Source organism: Salvelinus fontinalis, chromosome 23 (assembly GCF_029448725.1).
Source record: "Salvelinus fontinalis isolate EN_2023a chromosome 23, ASM2944872v1, whole genome shotgun sequence".
NCBI classification, from domain to species: Eukaryota; Metazoa; Chordata; class Actinopteri; order Salmoniformes; family Salmonidae; genus Salvelinus; species Salvelinus fontinalis.
In genome coordinates, this window is record NC_074687.1 from 8,873,034 (window position 1) to 8,895,474 (window position 22,441).

Sequence of the window (22,441 nt, forward strand, 5' to 3'; positions counted from 1 at the left end):
GTTTGTATCTCCCTCCTGAATACTGACTGAGTGGGTGTTTGTATCTCCCTCCTGAGTACTGACTGAGCGGGTGTTTGTATCTCCCTCCTGAGTACTGACTGAGCGGGTGTTTGTATCTCCCTCCTGAGTACTGACTGAGCGGGTGTTTGTATCTCCCCCCTGAGTACTGACTGAGCGGGTGTTTGTATCTCCCTCCTGAGTACTGACTGAGCGGGTGTTTGTATCTCCCTCCTGAGTACTGACTGAGCGGGTGTTTGTATCTCCCTCCTGAGTACTGACTGAGCGGGTGTTTATATCTCCCTCCTGAGTACTGACTGAGTGGGTGTTTGTATCTCCCTCCTGAGTACTGACTGAGCGGGTGTTTATATCTCCCTCCTGAGTACTGACTGAGCGGGTGTTTATCTCCCTCCTGAGTACTGACTGAGCGTGTGTTTATATCTCCCTCCTGAGTACTGACTGAGCGGGTGTTTGTATCTCCCTCCTGAGTACTGACTGAGCGGGTGTTTGTATCTCCCTCCTGAGTACTGACTGAGCGGGTGTTTGTATCTCCCTCCTGAGTACTGACTGAGCGGGTGTTTATCTCCCTCCTGAATACTGACTGAGCGGGTGTTTGTATCTCCCTTCTGAGTACTGACTGAGTGGGTGTTTATCTCCCTCCTGAGTACTGACTGAGCGGGTGTTTGTATCTCCCTCCTGAGTACTGACTGAGCGTGTGTTTATATCTCCCTCCTGAGTACTGACTGAGCGGGTGTTTGTATCTCCCTCCTGAGTACTGACTGAGCGGGTGTTTGTATCTCCCTCCTGAGTACTGACTGAGCGGGTGTTTGTATCTCCCTCCTGAGTACTGACTGAGCGGGTGTTTGTATCTCCCTCCTGAGTACTGACTGAGCGGGTGTTTGTATCTCCCTCCTGAGTACTGACTGAGCGGGTGTTTGTATCTCCCTCCTGAGTACTGACTGAGTGGGTGTTTGTATCTCCCTCCTGAGTACTGACTGAGCGGGTGTTTGTATCTCCCTCCTGAGTACTGACTGAGCGGGTGTTTATATCTCCCTCCTGAGTACTGACTGAGTGGGTGTTTGTATCTCCCTCCTGAGTACTGACTGAGCGGGTGTTTATATCTCCCTCCTGAGTACTGACTGAGCGGGTGTTTATCTCCCTCGTGAGTACTGACTGAGCGGGTGTTTATCTCCCTCCTGAGTACTGACTGAGCGGGTGTTTGTATCTCCCTCCTGAGTACTGACTGAGCGGGTGTTTGTATCTCCCTCCTGAGTACCGACCAAGCGGGTGTTTGTATCTCCCTCCTGAGTACTGACTGAGCGGGTGTTTATCTCCCTCCTGAATACTGACTGAGCGGGTGTTTGTATCTCCCTCCTGAGTACTGACTGAGTGGGTGTTTATCTCCCTCCTGAGTACTGACTGAGCGGGTGTTTGTATCTCCCTCCTGAGTACTGACTGAGCGGGTGTTTGTATCTCCCTCCTGAGTACTGACTGAGTGGGTGTTTGTATCTCCCTCCTGAGTACTGACTGAGCGGGTGTTTGTATCTCCCTCCTGAGTACTGACTGAGTGGGTGTTTGTATCTCCCTCCTGAGTACTGACTGAGTGGGTGTTTGTATCTCCCTCCTGAGTACTGACTGAGTGGGTGTTTGTATCTCCCTCCTGAGTACTGACTGAGTGGGTGTTTGTATCTCCCTCCTGAGTACTGACTGAGGGGGTGTTTGTATCTCCCTCCTGAGTACTGACTGAGCGGGTGTTTGTATCTCCCTCCTGAGTACTGACTGAGCGGGTGTTTGTATCTCCCTCCTGAGTACTGACTGAGCGGGTGTTTGTATCTCCCTCCTGAGTACTGACTGAGCGGGTGTTTGTATCTCCCCCCTGAGTACTGACTGAGCGGGTGTTTGTATCTCCCTCCTGAGTACTGACTGAGCGGGTGTTTGTATCTCCCTCCTGAGTACTGACTGAGCGGGTGTTTGTATCTCCCTCCTGAGTACTGACTGAGCGGGTGTTTATATCTCCCTCCTGAGTACTGACTGAGTGGGTGTTTGTATCTCCCTCCTGAGTACTGACTGAGCGGGTGTTTATATCTCCCTCCTGAGTACTGACTGAGCGGGTGTTTATCTCCCTCCTGAGTACTGACTGAGCGGGTGTTTATCTCCCTCCTGAGTACTGACTGAGCGGGTGTTTGTATCTCCCTCCTGAGTACTGACTGAGCGGGTGTTTGTATCTCCCTCCTGAGTACTGACTGAGCGGGTGTTTGTATCTCCCTCCTGAGTACTGACTGAGCGGGTGTTTATCTCCCTCCTGAATACTGACTGAGCGGGTGTTTGTATCTCCCTCCTGAGTACTGACTGAGTGGGTGTTTATCTCCCTCCTGAGTACTGACTGAGCGGGTGTTTGTATCTCCCTCCTGAGTACTGACTGAGCGTGTGTTTATATCTCCCTCCTGAGTACTGACTGAGCGGGTGTTTGTATCTCCCTCCTGAGTACTGACTGAGCGGGTGTTTGTATCTCCCTCCTGAGTACTGACTGAGCGGGTGTTTGTATCTCCCTCCTGAGTACTGACTGAGCGGGTGTTTATATCTCCCTCCTGAGTACTGACTGAGTGGGTGTTTGTATCTCCCTCCTGAGTACTGACTGAGCGGGTGTTTATATCTCCCTCCTGAGTACTGACTGAGCGGGTGTTTATCTCCCTCCTGAGTACTGACTGAGCGGGTGTTTATATCTCCCTCCTGAGTACTGACTGAGCGGGTGTTTGTATCTCCCTCCTGAGTACTGACTGAGTGGGTGTTTGTATCTCCCTCCTGAGTACTGACTGAGCGGGTGTTTGTATCTCCCTCCTGAGTACTGACTGAGTGGGTGTTTGTATCTCCCTCCTGAGTACTGACTGAGTGGGTGTTTGTATCTCCCTCCTGAATACTGACTGAGTGGGTGTTTGTATCTCCCTCCTGAGTACTGACTGAGTGGGTGTTTGTATCTCCCTCCTGAGTACTGACTGAGGGGGTGTTTGTATCTCCCTCCTGAGTACTGACTGAGCGGGTGTTTATCTCCCTCCTGAATACTGACTGAGCGGGTGTTTGTATCTCCCTCCTGAGTACTGACTGAGTGGGTGTTTATCTCCCTCCTGAGTACTGACTGAGCGGGTGTTTGTATCTCCCTCCTGAGTACTGACTGAGCGTGTGTTTATATCTCCCTCCTGAGTACTGACTGAGCGGGTGTTTGTATCTCCCTCCTGAGTACTGACTGAGTGGGTGTTTGTATCTCCCTCCTGAGTACTGACTGAGCGGGTGTTTATATCTCCCTCCTGAGTACTGACTGAGCGGGTGTTTATCTCCCTCCTGAGTACTGACTGAGCGGGTGTTTATATCTCCCTCCTGAGTACTGACTGAGCGGGTGTTTGTATCTCCCTCCTGAGTACTGACTGAGCGGGTGTTTGTATCTCCCTCCTGAGTACTGACTGAGCGGGTGTTTATCTCCCTCCTGAGTACTGACTGAGTGGGTGTTTGTATCTCCCTCCTGAGTACTGACTGAGTGGGTGTTTATCTCCCTCCTGAGTACTGACTGAGTGGGTGTTTGTATCTCCCTCCTGAGTACTGACTGAGCGGGTGTTTATCTCCCTCCTGAATACTGACTGAGCGGGTGTTTGTATCTCCCTCCTGAGTACTGACTGAGTGGGTGTTTATCTCCCTCCTGAGTACTGACTGAGCGGGTGTTTGTATCTCCCTCCTGAGTACTGACTGAGTGGGTGTTTGTATCTCCCTCCTGAGTACTGACTGAGCGGGTGTTTGTATCTCCCTCCTGAGTACTGACTGAGTGGTGAGACACTAGGCACATTCAATTAATCTCAATAGAGCTGCAGTGCTATCAGGAAAGGGATGTATTACACCACACGTTGGTATTTCCTGCAACAAAAAAAGGGTGATCAAATTAAGATCCCACATCTGTAAAGCAAGTATGCCTGCTGTACTTTATTCACAGCTTGCAGGACGGGGCCAGGAGACCCTCCACTACCCATAATGCTGTTGTCTGGGTCTTTACCTCCAGTGCTCAGTACCGGGCCTTACATTTAGAATCTGTGTAAGAAAACGAGGATAAGAAAAGCAGAGCCTCAAATCAAAGTAAACCTGGTGGGAAAGCCGGAAGCTCGGTGGGAAAGCAGGAAGCTCGGTGGGAAAGCAGGAAGCCTGGTGGGAAACCCGGAAGCTCGGTGGGAAAGCAGGAAGCTCAGTGGGAAAGCCGGAAGCCTGGTGGGAAAGCCGGAAGCTTGGTGGGAAAGCAGGAAGCTCGGTGGGAAAGCAGGAAGCCTGGTGGGAAAGCCGGAAGCTCGGTGGAAAAGCCGGAAGCTCGGTGGGAAAGCAGGAAGCCTGGTGGGAAAGCCGGAAACTCGGTGGGAAAGCCGGAAACTCGGTGGGAAAGCCGGAAACTCGGTGGGAAAGCAGGAAGCTCGGTGGGAAAGCAGGAAGCTCGGTGGGAAAGCAGGAAGCTCGGTGGGAAAGCAGGAAACTCGGTGGGAGGAAACATGCTTCATTAAGATGACAGGGTCTCCTTCCTTCCTACCTCCTCACTTCTCCTGCTGCTGCTCATACTTCACGAGACAAAAGTGTCCAACATGTATAAAAAGGAAACTCTAAAATAAAAGAGTTGGGAAAATGATTCAAAATGTTGACATGATATTTTTTCATATTTTTCATACTGTTTACTGGTCTCTATAAAGCTCAGTGTTGGAGTAGTCGCTTCCTGATGACATGATATTTTTCATACTGTTTACTGGTCTCTATAAAGCTCAGTGTTGGAGTAGTCGCTTCCTGATGACATGATATTTTTCATACTGTTTACTGGTCTCTATAAAGCTCAGTGTTGGAGTAGTCGCTTCCTGATGACATGATATTTTTCATACTGTTTACTGGTCTCTATAAAGCTCAGTGTTGGAGTAGTCGCTTCCTGATGACATGATATTTTTCATACTGTTTACTGGTCTCTATAAAGCTCAGTGTTGGAGTAGTCGCTTCCTGATGACATGATATTTTTCATACTGTTTACTGGTCTCTATAAAGCTCAGTGTTGGAGTAGTCGCCTCCTGATGACATGATATTTTTCATACTGTTTACTGGTCTCTATAAAGCTCAGTGTTGGAGTAGTCGCCTCCTGATGACATGATATTTTTCATACTGTTTACTGGTCTCTATAAAGCTCAGCGTTTGAGTTGTCGCTCCCTGATTCCCTAGATCTTCTCAGGCTTGTGTGTTTCCTTAATTAGCACATTGTTTTCTAATGAGATTATCAGTCTAATTTAATCTCACTGGTTCAAGCCAGCAGCCTACTGTTTTATTGTCTGCTGATGACGGCGTGCGGAGATAGACGTGTGTGTGTGTGTGTGTGTGTGTGTGTGTGTGTGTGTGTGTGTGTGGGTGTGGGTGTGTGTGTGTGTGTCTGTGTGTGTGGGTGTGTGTGTGTGGGTGGGTGGGTGGGTGTGTGTGTGTGAGAGTATGTGTGTGTGACTGTGTGTGAGTGGGGCAACAAAAAGCTAAGCAGAGTGAGTGTGAATTACCATGATTCTACTCAGCTTGACTGGCTCGGGGACCAAAGGATGTTGGGAAATTTGTTTGTCAACATCGGGCTTTTCTCCAGAGAGAGGGAGAGATGGAGGGGGGGGGGGGGGGTAGAGAGAGAGAGAGACAGTCATTCTGAATCAACAAGAGAAAGGAGAGTGCACTGCCACTGTGACTGTCATTACTTCAGGCCCAGTATCTATTGACTGTAATTACTGCAGGCCCAGTATATATTGACTGTAATTACTGCAGGCCCAGTATATATTGGCTGTCATTACTGCAGACCAAGTATATATTGACTGTAATTACTGCAGACCCATTATATATTGACTGTAATTACTGCAGACCCAGTATATATTGACTGTCATTACTGCAGACCCAGTATATATTGACTGTAATTACTGCAGACCCAGTATATATTGACTGTAATTACTGCAGACCCAGTATATATTGGCTGTCATTACTGCAGACCCAGTATAAATTGCCTGTAATTACTGCAGACCCAGTATATATTGGCTGTAATTACTGCAGACCTAGTATATATTGACTGTCATTACTGCAGACCCAGTATATATTGACTGTAATTACTGCAGACCCAGTATATATTGACTGTAATTACTGCAGACCCAGTATATATTGACTGTAATTACTGCAGACCCAGTATATATTGGCTGTCATTACTGCAGGCCCAGTATATATTGACTGTAATTACTGCAGGCCCAGTATATATTGACTGTAATTACTGCAGGCTCAGTATATATTGACTGTAATTACCGTAGACCCAGTATATATTGGCTGCCATTACTGCAGGCCCAGTATATATTGACTGTAATTACCGCAGGCCCAGTATATATTGACTGTAATTACTGCAGGCCCAGTATATATTGACTGTAATTACCGCAGACCCAGTATATATTGGCTGTCATTACTGCAGGCCCAGTATATATTGACTGTCATTACTGCAGACCCAGTATATATTGGCTGTCATTACTGCAGGCCCAGTATATATTGACTGTAATTACCGCAGACCCAGTATATATTGGCTGTCATTACTGCAGACCCAGTATATATTGACTGCAATTACTGCAGACCCAGTATATATTGACTGTAATTACTGCAGGCCCAGTATATATTGACTGTAATTACCGCAGACCCAGTATATATTGGCTGTCATTACTGCAGGCCCAGTATATATTGACAGTGGAGTGCCTGGTACCAAAGCCCTGAGCCTTACTCTGCTCTGTTTCCTCTACTTGTCATGTTGTTGTTTGGTCAACATACAGTTATCCTCATCAGCTGTAATGCTATGAGATGTGTCATCGTGTTAGGTATGGCCTTCCCAAATGTCTCCACCGGTGCTGGGCCGAGGCAGGATGCAGGTATGAAGCACAGGAACAGCATACAGATGCAGGATCTTAATTCGAACCCGTTTTTTTACAGCATAAAAATAATCCTGCAGCAACAGGAAATATGAATTATTATGTGGATTATTATTAATTTACATTTTTTTTTAGGGGTTGATACATAACATGCCCACCCCCACTCAATCAAAATTACTCTTGCAACCTATTTAATACAGGAATTGTCTCTCTTTCATGTAGTATCTTTCAGAAACAATATATTTATAAATTATTTTTTTCCTCTCTCAGTAGGATGAAGAACAGAATCCATATCTAGTCATTAATTTGACATTACAGATATGTTCTGGAGAGAGAGAGATGATGAATAAAGAAAAGAACAACATCAAAGATCTGGTGTCTTTTCTGGTCTGTTAGGGAATTACAAGAGAACATAGTCTAATTCTTTGTGAGCACCCTTTTCCCGTTCATTGCCCCACAAAGTGTGCCCAACTGGAGAAAAGACATGAAACAAAACTATAATTTCACCTGAGCTCTCTTGGTTGGATATTCTCTGTATCTATACTCTCTGTGAGGAGAGAAGTCAGGGTAGTGGCTGGGTGAGTAAGTCATGCGTCAGCGTAGACAGTCTGGGACGTTGTTAATCTTCTTGATGTAGGTGCCCCTCCCCGCCTTTCCATCCCACCGTTACCATGTCGACCGAGCGGAGCCAACCAAAACCTGCCCCCTGCGGCTCCTACAGCTCCAGCAGGCTGGCACTGTGTGTGTGTGTGTGTGTGTGTGTGAGTGTGTGTGTGTGTGTGTGTGTGTGTGTGTGTGTGTGTGTGTGTGTGTGTGTGCAGCCTGGCAGAGTGGTGAGTCTGCGGGGAGGACGCTCCGACAGACAGAATCAGCGGTGTGGCGATCTCTCCCTCAGGGAAGACATACATGTTTTCACCGTGACACACTGTATCAGTGTGAGAGGTCTACATAACACAGATGGATCTGAAGGTGTGAAGTGATCTCCAGAGAGGAGACATGGGTATTTCGTTTCAGAGTTTGGCGTTGTCCCTCAGAAAGACTGCCATGTAAAGGGGCCCTGAGATGTGAAGGTTAAATGATTTTGTCTTTATGATGAATTGATAACTTATAATAGATGAGCTCACACCGCCATATCGTTTACACAGTTATGCCATGTGTTTCAAAAGTACACTGTGCATTGAAGGAGGCAATGTGTGTATGTGTCCGTGCATGTGTATACGTAAACTCAGCAAAAAAAGAAACGTCCTCTCACTGTCGACTGCGTTTATTTTCAGCAAACTTAACATTATTTGTTTGAACATAACAAGATTCAACAACTAAGACATAAACTGAACAAGTTCCACAGACATGTGACTAACAGAAATATATATATTTACGCTCAGTGTGTCGTCTTGATCGCTGGAGAAAAGTTAGTTTCTGTTGGAGAGATTTGTCTGTCTCTGTCTTGGTTATTGTGGATAGTTCAGAGTGACATTCGTTATAGAATGGATGTTTCGGCGGTTGCCTTTCTTCGCGTTCAATGATACCGAATTCCTAACTGCAGACTAGTAGTCAATATCAAAGACTTGTTCTTATTCGTCTAAGAGTTTAACCACGTGGTATGGTTAAAGATTCAGCAATGGTACTTAACCTTCGTTCTCCTCCTATGGAGAAAAAACATGGTCTACTGATAATTTCTCAAGTTGTGTTTTTATTCGGAATTGCAGAAAGGGGCTGTCCCAGGATGTCTGACCCTACCTGGGTTCAGGGGCGGTCCTTGGATTTAGTTCAAATCAAAAGGGAATTGTATTTTTCTTCATTAAACAGTCCAAAATCATATTACACAATTATACAAACAGTATCATACTCACTCATTCATCTTATACAACAATTAGATGTAAACCTCATATTTGAGGCTATTATATGAACAGCGGTATTTGCGGCTCCTACAGCTCCAGCAGGCTGTGTGTGTGTGTGTGTGTGTGTGTGTGTGTGTGTGTGTGTGTGTGTGTGTGTGTGTGTGTGTGTGTGTGTGTGTGTGTGTGTGTGTGTGTGTGTGTGTGTGTGTGTGTGTGTGTGTGTGTGTGTGTGTGTGTGTGTGTGTGTGTGTGTGTGTGTGTGTGTGTGTGTGTGTGTGTGTGTGTGTGTGTGCAGCCTGGCAGAGTGGTGAGTCTGCGGGGAGGACGCTCCGACAGACAGAATCAGCGTTGTGGCGATCTCTCCCTCAGGGAAGACATACATGTTTTCACCGTGACACACTGTATCAGTGTGAGAGGTCAACAAAACACAGATGGATCTGAAGCTGTGAAGTGATCTCCAGAGAGGAGACATGGGTATTTCGTTTCAGAGTTTGGCGTTGTCCCTCAGAACCTCTTTGAAAGACTGCCATGTAAAGGGGCACAGAGATGTGAAGGTTAAATGATTTTGCCTTTATGATGAATTGATAACTTATAATAGATGAGCTCACACCGCCATATCGTTTACACCATGTGTTTCACTGTGCAATGAAGGAGGCAATGTGTGTCACGCCCTGGCCTTAGTTATCTTTGTTTTCTTTATTATTTTAGTTAGGTCATGGTGTGACATGGGTGATGTATGTGTTTTTTATTGTCTAGGGGTTTTGTATGTTTATGGGGCAGTGTCTGGCCTAGGTGTTTGTATGTCTATGGCTGCCTAGATTGGTTCTCAATTAGATGCAGCTGATTATCATTGTCTCTGATTGGGAACCATATTTAGGCAGCCATATTCATTGGGTATTTCGTGGGTTATTGTCTATGTCTATATGTAAGTTGCCTGTGTCTGCACTTGTCATTTATAGCTTCACGTTCGTCGTTTATTGTTTTGTTTAGTTTGTAAGGTGTTCTTCGTTTTCGTGATAATAAATAGAGAAGAATGCATTCATTTCACGCTACGCCTTGGTCCTTCTCTCTTCCACCATACGACGATCGTGACAATGTGTGTATGTGTCCGTGCATGTGTATACGTTAACTCAGCAATAAAAGAAAGAAAAAAAGAAACTGTTAACTGCGTTTATTTTCAGCAAACTTAACATCTGTTAATATTTGTATGAATATAAGATTCAACAACTGAGACATAAACTGTACAAGTTCCACAGACATGTGACTAACAGAAATTGAATAATGTGTCCCTGAACAAAGGGGGGGGGGGGGGGGGGGGGGGGGGTCAAAATCAAAAGTAACAGTCAGTATCTGGTGTGGCCAACAGCTGCATTAAGTACTGGAGTGCATCTCCTCCTCATGGACTGCACCAGATTAGCCAGTTCTTGCTGTGAGATGTTACCCCACTCTTTCACCAAGGGACCTGCAAGTTCCCGGACAATTCTGGGGGGAATGGCCCTAGAACCTCACCCTCCGATCCAACAGGTCCCAGACGTGCTCAATGGGATTGAGATCCGGGCTCTTCGCTGGTCATGGCAGAACACTGACATTCCTGTCTTGCAGGAAATCACACACAGAACGAGCAGTATGGCTGGTGGCATTGTCATGCTGGAGGGTCATGTCAGGATGAGCCTGCAGGAAGGTTACCACATGAGGGAGGAGGATGTCTTCCCTGTAACACACAGCGTTGAGATTGCCTGCAATGACAACAAGCTCAGTCCGATGACGCTGTGACACACCGCCCCAGACCATGACGGACCCTCCACCTCCAAATCGATCCCGCTCCAGAGTACAGGCCTCGGTGTAACGCTCATTCCTTCGACGATAAACACGAATCCGACCATCACCCCTGGTGAGACAAAACCACGACTCGTCAGTGAAGAGCACTTTTTGCCAGTCCTGCCTGGTCCAGCGACGGTGGGTTTGTGGCCATAGGTGACGTTGTTGCCGGTGATGTCTGGTGAGGACCTGCCTTACAACCGGCCTACACGCCCTCAGTCCAGCCTCTCTCAGCCTATTGCGGACAGTCTGAGCACTGATGTTACTATACTATTACTATACTACTGTATGGTGATGTTACTATACTATTACTATATTACTGTATGGTGATGTTACTATACTATTACTATATTACTGTATGGTGATGTTACTATACTATTACTATAATACTGTAGGGTGATGTTACTATACTATTACTATGATACTGTATGGTGATGTTACTATACTATTAATATAATACTGTATGGTGATGGTACTATACTATTACTATTATACTGTATGGTGATGTTACTATACTATTACTATGATACTGTATGGTGATGTTACTATACTATTACTATGATACTGTATGGTGATGTTACTATACTATTAATATAATACTGTATGGTGATGGTACTATACTATTACTATGATACTGTATGGTGATGTTACTATACTATTACTATACCACTGTACGGTAATGTTACTATACTAGTGCTATACTACTATAGGCTGATGTTGATATAATACTGTATTGTGATGTTACTATACTATTACTATACTACTGTATGGTGATGGTACTATACTATTAATATAATACTGTATGGTGATGGTACTATACTATTAATATAATACTGTATGGTGATGGTACTATACTATTACTATTATACTGTATGTTGATGTTACTATACTGCTGTATAAACACAAACAAAGAAGGTTCAACACGATATAAATATATTTACTCCCAACATTGGAATGAATATAGATGACCAGTGTTTCATCATGTGGTGCCTTCTGCAGGTCCACCTGCACCAGGTCATGTACTACTGAACCAGGTTATGTACTACTGAACCAGGTTATCTACTACTGAACCAGGTCATGTACTACTGAACCAGGTTATCTACTACTGAACCAGGTTATCTACTACTGAACCAGGTTATCTATTACTGAACCAGGTTATGTACTACTGAACCAGGTTATGTACTACTGAACCAGGTTATGTACTACTGAACCAGGTTATCTATTACTGAACCAGGTCATGTACTACTGAACCAGGTTATGTACTACTGAACCAGGTTATCTATTACTGAACCAGGTCATGTACTACTGAACCAGGTTATCTACTACTGAACCAGGTTATCTACTACTGAACCAGGTCATGTACTACTGAACCAGGTCATGTACTACTGAACCAGGTTATCTACTACTGAACCAGGTCATCTACTACTGAACCAGGTCATCTACTACTGAACCAGGTCATGTACTACTGAACCAGGTTATCTACTACTGAACCAGGTTATCTACTACTGAACCAGGTCATGTACTACTGAACCAGGTCATGTACTACTGAACCAGGTTATCTACTACTGAACCAGGTTATCTACTACTGAACCAGGTCATGTACTACTGAACCAGGTCTTGTACTACTGAACCAGGTTATCTACTACTGAACCAGGTCATGTATTACTGAACCAGGTCATGTACTACTGAACCAGGTCATGTACTACTGAACCAGGTCATGTACTACTGAACCAGGTCATGTACTACTGAACCAGGTCATGTACTACTGAACCAGGTCATGTACTACTGAACCAGGTTATCTACTACTGAACCAGGGCATCTACTACTGAACCAGGTTATCTACTACTGAACCAGGTCATGTACTACTGAACCAGATTATCTACTACTGAACCAGATTATCTACTACTGAACCAGGTTATTTACTACTGAACCAGGTCATGTACTACTGAACCAGATTATCTACTACTGAACCAGGTTATCTACTACTGAACCAGGTTATCTACTACTGAACCAGGTTATCTACTACTGAACCAGGTCATGTACTACTGAACCAGGGCATCTACTACTGAACCAGGTTATCTACTACTGAACCAGGTTATCTACTACTGAACCAGGTTATCTACTACTGAACCAGGTTATGTACTACTGAACCAGGTTATCTACTACTGAACCAGGTTATCTACTACTGAACCAGGTCATGTACTACTGAACCAGGTCATGTACTACTGAACCAGGTTATCTACTACTGAACCAGGTTATGTACTACTGAACCAGGTTATCTATTACTGAACCAGGTTATGTACCACTGAACCAGTTTATCTACTACTGAACCAGGTCATGTACTACTCTGCTTTTGCCAAATAAAGCCTGGTTCCAGCTCTCTATTGGATTCAGCATTGCTTGTTATTTGTGTAATTCCCCAGTGTAGTGAACGACTGCTTGATTCTTTGGCTTTGCCGGGCGACTGAATCTGAAGGTCACTAGTCACTATGCAATTGTTTTGATACTCTGTAGTCTGAAACGTGTATCTATTTGTTTACGGAAGATATAAAAAAATAAAGTGATTCATTTAAAGTAGATGGCAACGTTTTGCACCGTCCCTTGGCTATCATTCTGAAAACGTCTGCACTCGTGTCCATAACCTGACCCTTTCCCTCTCCTTCTCTCATCCACAGATCAACTAAAGCCCATCCAGGACCCGTAGTCCACCTGAGTGACAGCCCGAAGGATGAATGCAAGGTGAGTTGGAAGAAGAATGAAAACAACAAAACAACTCTATACCTCCTCCTTTCTCTCCTCTATCAGAAACCCTGAGATGACCCCTTACTCAGTGTAGCCTGGAGCTAACTATCTCACTGTTACCTCAGGAGGGTCTGCCTTGCAAATTAGTGTAGCCTGGAGCTAGCTATCTCACTGTTACCTCAGGAGGGTCTGCCTTGCAAATTAGTGTAGCCTGGAGCTAGCTATCTCACTGTTACCTCAGGAGGGTCTGCTTGGTGGATCAGTATAGCCTGGAGCTAGCTATCTCACTGTTACCTCAGGAGCGTCTGCCTGGCGAATCAGTGTAGCCTGGAGCTAGCTATCTCACTGTTACCTCAGGAGGGTCTGCCTTGCAAATTAGTGTAGCCTGGAGCTAGCTATCTCACTGTTACCTCAGGAGGGTCTGCTTGGTGGATCAGTATAGCCTGGAGCTAGCTATCTCACTGTTACCTCAGGAGCGTCTGCCTGGCGAATCAGTGTAGCCTGGAGCTAGCTATCTCACTGTTACCTCAGGAGGGTCTGCCTGGCGAATCAGTGTAGCCTGGAGCTAGCTATCTCACTGTTACCTCAGGAGGGTCTGCCTTGTGGATCAGTGTAGCCTGGAGCTAGCTATCTCACTGTTACCTCAGGAGCGTCTGCCTGGCGAATCAGTGTAGCCTGGAGCTAGCTATCTCACTGTTACCTCAGGAGGGTCTGCCTTGTGGATCAGTGTAGCCTGGAGCTAGCTATCTCACTGTTACCTCAGGAGGGTCTGCCTGGCGGATCAGTGTAGCCTGGAGCTAGCTATCTCACTGTTACCCCAGGAGGGTCTGCCTGATGGATCAGTGTAGCCTGGAGCTAGCTATCTCACTGTTACCTCAGGAGGGACTGACTGGTGGATCAGTATAGCCTGGAGCTAACTATCTCACTGTTACCTCAGGAGGGTCTGCCTTGCAAATCATTGTAGCATGGAGCTAGCTATCTCACTGTTACCTCAGGAGGGTCTGCCTGGTACCTCAGGATGGTCTGCCTGGCGAATCAGTATAGCCTTGAGCTAGCCATCTCACTGTTACCTCAGGAGGGTCTGCCTGGCGAATCAGTGTAGCCTGGAGCTAGCTATCTCACTGTTACCTCAGGAGGGTCTGCCTTGTGGATCAGTGTAGCCTGGAGCTAGCTATCTCACTGTTACCTCAGGAGGGTCTGCCTGATGGATCAGTGTAGCCTGGAGCTAGCTATCTCACTGTTACCTCAGGAGGGTCTGCCTGGCGGATCAGTGTAGCCTGGAGCTAGCTATCTCACTGTTACCTCAGGAGGGTCTGCCTGATGGATCAGTGTAGCCTGGAGCTAGCTATCTCACTGTTACCTCAGGAGGGACTGACTGGTGGATCAGTATAGCCTGGAGCTAACTATCTCACTGTTACCTCAGGAGGGTCTGCCTTGCAAATCAGTGTAGCATGGAGCTAGCTATCTCACTGTTACCTCAGGAGGGTCTGCCTGGTACCTCAGGAGGGACTGACTGGTGGATCAGTATAGCCTGGAGCTAACTATCTCACTGTTACCTCAGGAGGGTCTGCCTTGCAAATCAGTGTAGCATGGAGCTAGCTATCTCACTGTTACCTCAGGAGGGTCTGCCTTGTGGATCAGTATAGCCTGGAACTAGCTATCTCACTGTTACCTCAGGAGGGTCTGCCTTGTGGATCAGTATAGGCTGGAACTAGCTATCTCACTGTTACCTCAGGAGGGTCTGCCTTGTGGATCAGTATAGCCTGGAACTAGCTATCTCACTGTTACCTCAGGAGGGTCTGCCTTGTGGATCAGTATAGCCTGGAACCAACTATCTCACTGTTACCTCAGGAGGGTCTGCCTTGTGGATCAGTATAGCCTGGAGCTAGCTGTCTCTGTCTCTCTGCTACACAGACTGCTGCCTGTTCTTAGACTTGCTATTTTATATACAGGATCAATGACCCAACACAACACCAAAATCAGTCACTCCTGGCCTTCAGGTTTTACTGCGCGCCTTCTGCTACTGGCCGTCCTCGTCATCATCTCCCAGTGGGGACAGACCTGTGTCTGTGTCAGCACCGTGGGTCAGGCAGGGGTCAGGACTGTTATGAGGACGGCTGTGGTCAGGGTTGTCGGGGCGGGTTGTCGGGGGGCACGGAGGCATTACGGGGATTCGGCATGGAAGACCTACTGGTGCACGATGTGCGTGGGCTGTTCGTGTGACATAAAATCTAAGTTGCTGTCAGGAAAAGAACAACACTTGAGAGAGAGAGAGAGAGAGATCAGTCGCAGGGGATATTGACTTGGATGTATTGCCTGAAGCACATCAGACTTTTTCTGCCTTCCAAAGCACTTATCAATATTTGAATTCTGCCTTAGAGAGGTTTGCCATTTCATGTTTTTGTTTCTCTGAGTGTGTGGGTGTGTATGTCAGAGTCAATCAGCGTCATGGGGACAGGTACAGGGAGCAAGATGAGGCAGAGGCAATTTTTCAGAGGCAATTTTTACAAGAATTGTTTAAGACAGATTATTTATTTATTCACTGAATCACAATTCCAGTTGGTCAGAAGTTTAAATACACTAAGTTGACTGTGCCTTTAAACAGCTTGGAAAATTCCAGAAAATTATGTCATGGCTTTAAGCTTCTGAAAGGCTAATTGACATAATTTGAGTCAAATGGAGGTGTACCTGTGGATGTATTTCAAGGCCTATCTTCAAACTCAGTGTCTCTTTCCTTGACATCATGGGAAAATCAAAAGAAATCAGCCAAGACCTCAGAAAAAAAAATGTAGACCTCCACAAGTCTGGTTCATCCTTGGGAGCAATTTTGAAACGCCTGAAGGTACCACGTTCATCTGTACAAACAATAGTACGCAAGTATAAACACCATGGGACCATGCAGCCATCACACTGCTCAGGAAGGAGACACGTTCTGTCTCCTAGAGACGAACGTACTTTGGTGCGAAAAGTGCAAATCAATCCCAGAACAACAGCAAAGGACGTGAAGGTGCTGGAGGAAACAGGTACAAAAGTATCTATATCCACAGTAAAACGAGTCCAATGTCGACATGACCTTAAAGGCCGATCAGCAAGGAAGAAGCCACTGCTCCAAAACCTCCATAAAAAAAACTGACTACGGTTTGCAACTGCACATACAATGATCGTACTTTTTGGAGAAACGTCCTCTGGTCTGGTGAAACATAAATAGAACTGTTTGGCCATAATGATCATCGTTACGTTTGGAGGTAAAAGGGGGATGCTTGCAAGCCGAAGAACACCATACCAACCGTGAAGCACAGAGGTGGCAGCATCATGCTGTGGGGGTGCTTTGCTGCAGAAGGGACTGGGGCACTTCACAAAATAGATGGCTTAAAGAGGAAGGAAAATGATGTGGATATATTGAAGCAACATCACAAGACATCAGTCAGGAAGTTAAATCTTGGTCGCAAATGGGTCTTCCAAATGGACAATGACCTCGAGCATACTTCCAAAGTTGTGGCAAACTGGCTTTTGGACAACAAATTTAAGGTATTGGAGTGGCCATCACAAAGCCCTGACCTCAATCCTATAGAACAATTGTGGGCAGAACTGAAAAGGCGTGTGCGAGCAAGGAGGCCTACAAACCTGACTCAGTTACACCAGCTCTGTCAGAAGGAATGGGCCAAAATTCACCCAACTTATTGTGGGAAGCTTGTGGAAGGCTACCCGAAACATTTGACCCAAGTTAAACAATTTAAAGGCATTGCTACCACATACTAACTGAGTGTATGTCAACTTCCGACCCACTGGGAATCTGATGAAAGAAATAAAAGCTGAAATAAATCATTCTCTCCACTATTATTCTGACATTTCACATTCTTAAAATAAAGTGGTGATCCTAACTGACCTAAGACAGGGAATCTTTACAAGGATTAAATGTCAGGAATTGTGAAAAACTGAGTTTAAATGTATTTGGTTAAGGTTTATGCAAACTTCCAATTTCAACTGAATCTTTATCTCTACAGGGTGTTACCGTTATCTCTACAGGGTGTTATCTGTATCTCTACAGGGTGTTATCTGTATCTCTACAGGGTGTTATCTGTATCTCTACAGGGTGTTATCTGTATCTCTACAGGGTGTTATCTGTATCTCTACAGGGTGTTATCTGTATCTCTACAGGGTGTTATCTGTATCTCTACAGGGTGTTATCTGTATTTCTACAGGGTGTTATCTGTATCTCTACAGGGTGTTATCTGTATTTCTACAGGGTGTTATCTGTATCTCTACAGGGTGTTATCTGTATCTCTACAGGGTGTTATCTGTATCTCTACAGGGTGTTATCTGTATCTCTACATGGTGTTATCTTTATCTCTACAGGGTGTTATCTGTATCTCTACAGGGTGTTATCTGTATCTCTACAGGGTGTTATCTGTATCTCTACAGGGTGTTATCTGTATTTCTACAGGGTGTTATCTGTATTTCTACAGGGTGTTATCTGTATTTCTACAGGGTGTTATCTGTATCTCTACAGGGTGTTATCTGTATCTCTACAGGGTGTTATCTGTATCTCTACAGGGTGTTATCTGTATCTCTACAGGGTGTTATCTGTATCTCTACAGGGTGTTATCTGTATCTCTACAGGGTGTTATCTGTATCTCTACAGGGTGTTATCTGTATCTCTACAGGGTGTTATCTGTATCTCTACAGGGTGTTATCTGTATCTCTACAGGGTGTTATCTGTATCTCTACAGGGTGTTATCTGTATCTCTACAGGGTGTTATCTGTATCTCTACAGGGTGTTATCTGTATCTCTACAGGGTGTTATCTTTCTCTAGAGGGTGTGTGTTTTTAAAATGTATCTCTGCCTTTGTGTCTTGTAGTTCCTCATATCTACCGTACTTCTCCAATTCCATCTTATCATCTTATCAGCTTTTTAGAGATAATGTCTTTGCATATCCCTACACACCTCGTATATATGTCATTAATCACACCTCGTATGTTTCTCATTAATCACACCTCGTATGTTTCTCATTAATCACACCTCGTATGTTTCTCATTAATCACACCTCGTATGTTTCTCATTAATCACACCTCGTGTGTTTCTCATTAATCACACCTCGTATGTATCTCATTAATCACACCTCGTATGTTTCTCATTAATCACACCTCGTATGTTTCTCATTAATCACACCTCGTATGTTTCTCATTAATCACACCTCGTATGTATCTCATTAATCACACCTCGTATGTATCTCATTAATCACACCTCGTATGTATCTCACATCTCGTATATATCTCATTAATCACACCTCGTATGTTTCTCATTAATCACACCTCGTATGTATCTCATTAATCACACCTCGTGTGTATCTCACACCTCGTATGTTTCTCATTAATCACACCTCGTATGTATCTCACACCTCGTATGTATCTCATTAATCACACCTCAAATGTATCTCACATCTCGTATATATCTCATTAATCACACCTCGTATGTTTCTCATTAATCACACCTCGTATGTATCTCATTAATCACACCTCGTATGTTTCTCATTAATCACACCTCGTATGTATCTCACATCTCGTATGTATTTCATTAATCACACCTCGTATGTTTCTCATTAATCACACCTCGTATGTTTCTCATTAATCACACCTCGTATGTTTCTCATTAATCACACCTCGTATGTATCTCATTAATCACACCTCGTATGTTTCTCATTAATCACACCTCGTATGTTTCTCATTAATCACACCTCGTATGTATTTCATTAATCACACCTCGTATGTATCTCACACCTCGTATGTTTCTCATTAATCACACCTCGTGTGTTTCTCATTAATCACACCTCGTATGTTTCTCATTAATCACACCTCGTATGTTTCTCATTAATCACACCTCGTATGTTTCTCATTAATCACACCTCGTATATATCTCATTAATCACACCTCGTATGTATCTCATTAATCACACCTCGTATGTATCTCACATCTCGTATATATCTCATTAATCACACCTCGTATGTTTCTCATTAATCACACCTCGTGTGTATCTCACACCTCGTATATATCTCATTAATCACACCTCGTATGTATCTCACACCTCGTATGTATCTCATTAATCACACCTCGTATGTATCTCACATCTCGTATATATCTCATTAATCACACCTCGTATGTTTCTCATTAATCACACCTCGTATGTTTCTCATTAATCACACCTCGTATGTTTCTCATTAATCACACCTCGTATGTTTCTCATTAATCACACCTCGTATGTATCTCATTAATCACACCTCGTATGTATCTCACATCTCGTATATATCTCATTAATCACACCTCGTATGTATCTCACATCTCGTATATATCTCATTAATCACACCTCGTATGTATCTCACATCTCGTATATATCTCATTAATCACACCTCGTATGTTTCTCATTAATCACACCTCGTATGTTTCTCATTAATCACACCTCGTATGTTTCTCATTAATCACACCTCGTATGTTTCTCATTAATCACACCTCGTATATTTCTCATTAATCACACCTCGTATGTTTCTCATTAATCACACCTCGTATGTTTTTCATTAATCACACCTCGTATGTTTCTCATTAATCACACCTCGTATGTATCTCATTAATCACACCTCGTATATATGTCATTAATCACACCTCGTATGTTTCTCATTAATCACACCTCGTATATATGTCATTAATCACACCTCGTGTGTATCTCATTAATCACACCTCGTATGTTTCTCATTAATCACACCTCGTATGTATCTCATTAATCACACCTCGTATGTATCTCATTAATCACACCTCGTATGTATCTCATTAATCACACCTCGTATGTTTCTCATTAATCACACCTCGTATATATGTCATTAATCACACCTCGTATGTTTCTCATTAATCACACCTCGTATGTATCTCACACCTCGTATGTATCTCATTAATCACACCTCGTATGTATCTCATTAATCACACCTCGTATGTATCTCACATCTCGTATGTTTCTCATTAATCACACCTCGTATGTATCTCATTAATCACACCTCGTATGTTTCTCATTAATCACACCTCGTATATATGTCATTAATCACACCTCGTATGTATCTCATTAATCACACCTCGTATGTTTCTCATTAATCACACCTCGTATGTTTCTCATTAATCACACCTCGTATGTATCTCATTAATCACACCTCGTATGTTTCTCATTAATCACACCTCGTATGTTTCTCATTTATCACACCTCGTATGTTTCTCATTAATTACACCTCGTATGTATCTCACATCTCGTATGTATCTCATTAATCACACCTCGTATGTTTCTCATTAATCACACCTCGTATGTTTCTCATTAATCACACCTCGTATGTTTCTCATTAATCACACCTCGTATGTTTCTCATTAATCACACCTCGTATGTTTCTCATTAATCACACCTCGTATGTTTCTCATTAATCACACCTCGTATGTTTCTCATTAATCACACCTCGTATGTTTCTCATTAATCACACCTCGTATGTTTCTCATTAATCACAACTCTTGTTATTCTTATTAATCTCACATTAATCCAGAACTGTAGAGCAAGTGGATTTTAGATGTTTTTCTGACAATGGCCTCTCATATTTTGCAAAGGCCTCTCTCTCTCTCTGATATGGCAGTTGTATGTTATCAGTAGTCATCCATTTTGTTTAATGCAGCCCTGTTGGTTTCATAACGTTAGAGTATCTACACAGCAAGATCTGGGTAACCCACCCACACATACTGATGGACTTTCATCATCCACTTCCTGGGTTCCCCCGTCTTACCAACTTACTTCCTGGTCTGTGTCCATCTCAGTGACCGCCCTCTGTCCAAGTCTTGTGACAATGTTGTACAGACGCGTTGCCGAGAGTCCCATAAACAACAAAGTAATTTCTCTCTCTCTACCCGCACCTGTCCTGAACCCTTTATCAGTCTCCCAGTCCTCCTCCCTAAAGTCAATCCTATGTAAATCACAAGAGGGACAAGAGCCAGCTGGAGAGAGAGAAACATACAGAGGGAGCAGATTGGTGGTGTGCTCAATGGTACATTCATGGTGAAGATCATCCCTCCCAATCCCCTTAATCACATCTCACACAGAGAGAAAACCACGGCACTGACAGCTACCAGCCTGGGACCACTGCGTTTGGAGAAGCAGAAAGATGTTGGGAGGGAGGGTGGGAGCGGGAGAGAGAGCGGGCGGAAGGGTGGGAGAGGGAGAGGGAGCGGGAGGGAGGGTGGGAGAGGGAGCGGGAGGGAGGGTGGGAGAGAGAGCGGGAGGGAGGGAGGGTGGGAGCTTGAGAGAGAGCGGGCGGGAGGGCGGGAGCGGGAGAGAGAGCGGGAGGGAGGGCGGGAGCTGGAGAGAGAGCGGGCGGGAGGGAGGCACGGAGAGAGAGCGGGAGAGAGAGTGTTAGTTTACTGAGAAAAGCTCAGGTCTATAGTCTACAGAAAATGCCTAATTTCAATGTTTCAATGATTTCATCCTCTATTTCCTCTTCCCTTCTCTCACTCCATAACCCTCTCTGCCGTCTCTCACTCCACTCCCTAACCCTCTCTCCCTTCTCTTTACATGTCTTCCTCTTCCTCTTTGCCCTCCACAGTTGCTGATAGGGTTTGAAAGTGGAACAGTAGTGCAGTGGGACCTCCGAGCCAAGAAGGTTGACTTCAGAATCTACTACGATGAAGTAAGTTTCTCTGTCTGTCTGTCTCTTACTCCCCCGCCTCTCTCTCTCTCTCTCTCTCTCTCTGTCTGTCTGTCTCTTACTCCCCCGCCTCTCTCTCTCTCTCTCTCTCTCTCTCTCTCTCTCTCTCTCTCTCTCTCTCTCTCTCTCTCTCTCTCTCTCTCTGTCTGTCTGTCTCTTACTCCCCCGCCTCTCTCTCTCTCTCTCTGTCTGTCTGTCTCTTACCCCCCGCCTCTCTCTCTCTCTTTCTCTCTCTCACTCTCTCTCTGTCTGTCTGTCTCTTACTCCCCCGCCTCTCTCTCTCTCTCTCAATTCAATTCAATTCAATTCAATTCAAGGGGCTTTATTGGCATGGGAAACATGTGTTTACATTGCCAAAGCAAGTGAGGTAGACAATACACAAAAGTGAAACAAACAAAACGAA

General features: G+C 44.7%; 1 protein-coding gene across 2 annotated transcripts in view; it reads left to right on the forward strand.

Moving 5' to 3' along the window:
• The window catches only part of LOC129820823 (syntaxin-binding protein 5-like), a gene marked incomplete at its 3' end in the record, with an annotated part of 165,381 nt that overhangs the window by 115,141 nt on the left and 27,799 nt on the right, over window positions 1-22,441 (forward strand). For both annotated transcript variants that reach the window (XM_055877812.1, XM_055877813.1), the window contains 2 exon segments: window positions 13,255-13,318; window positions 21,937-22,020. In XM_055877812.1, the coding sequence (XP_055733787.1) occupies window positions 13,255-13,318; window positions 21,937-22,020 (148 nt within the window).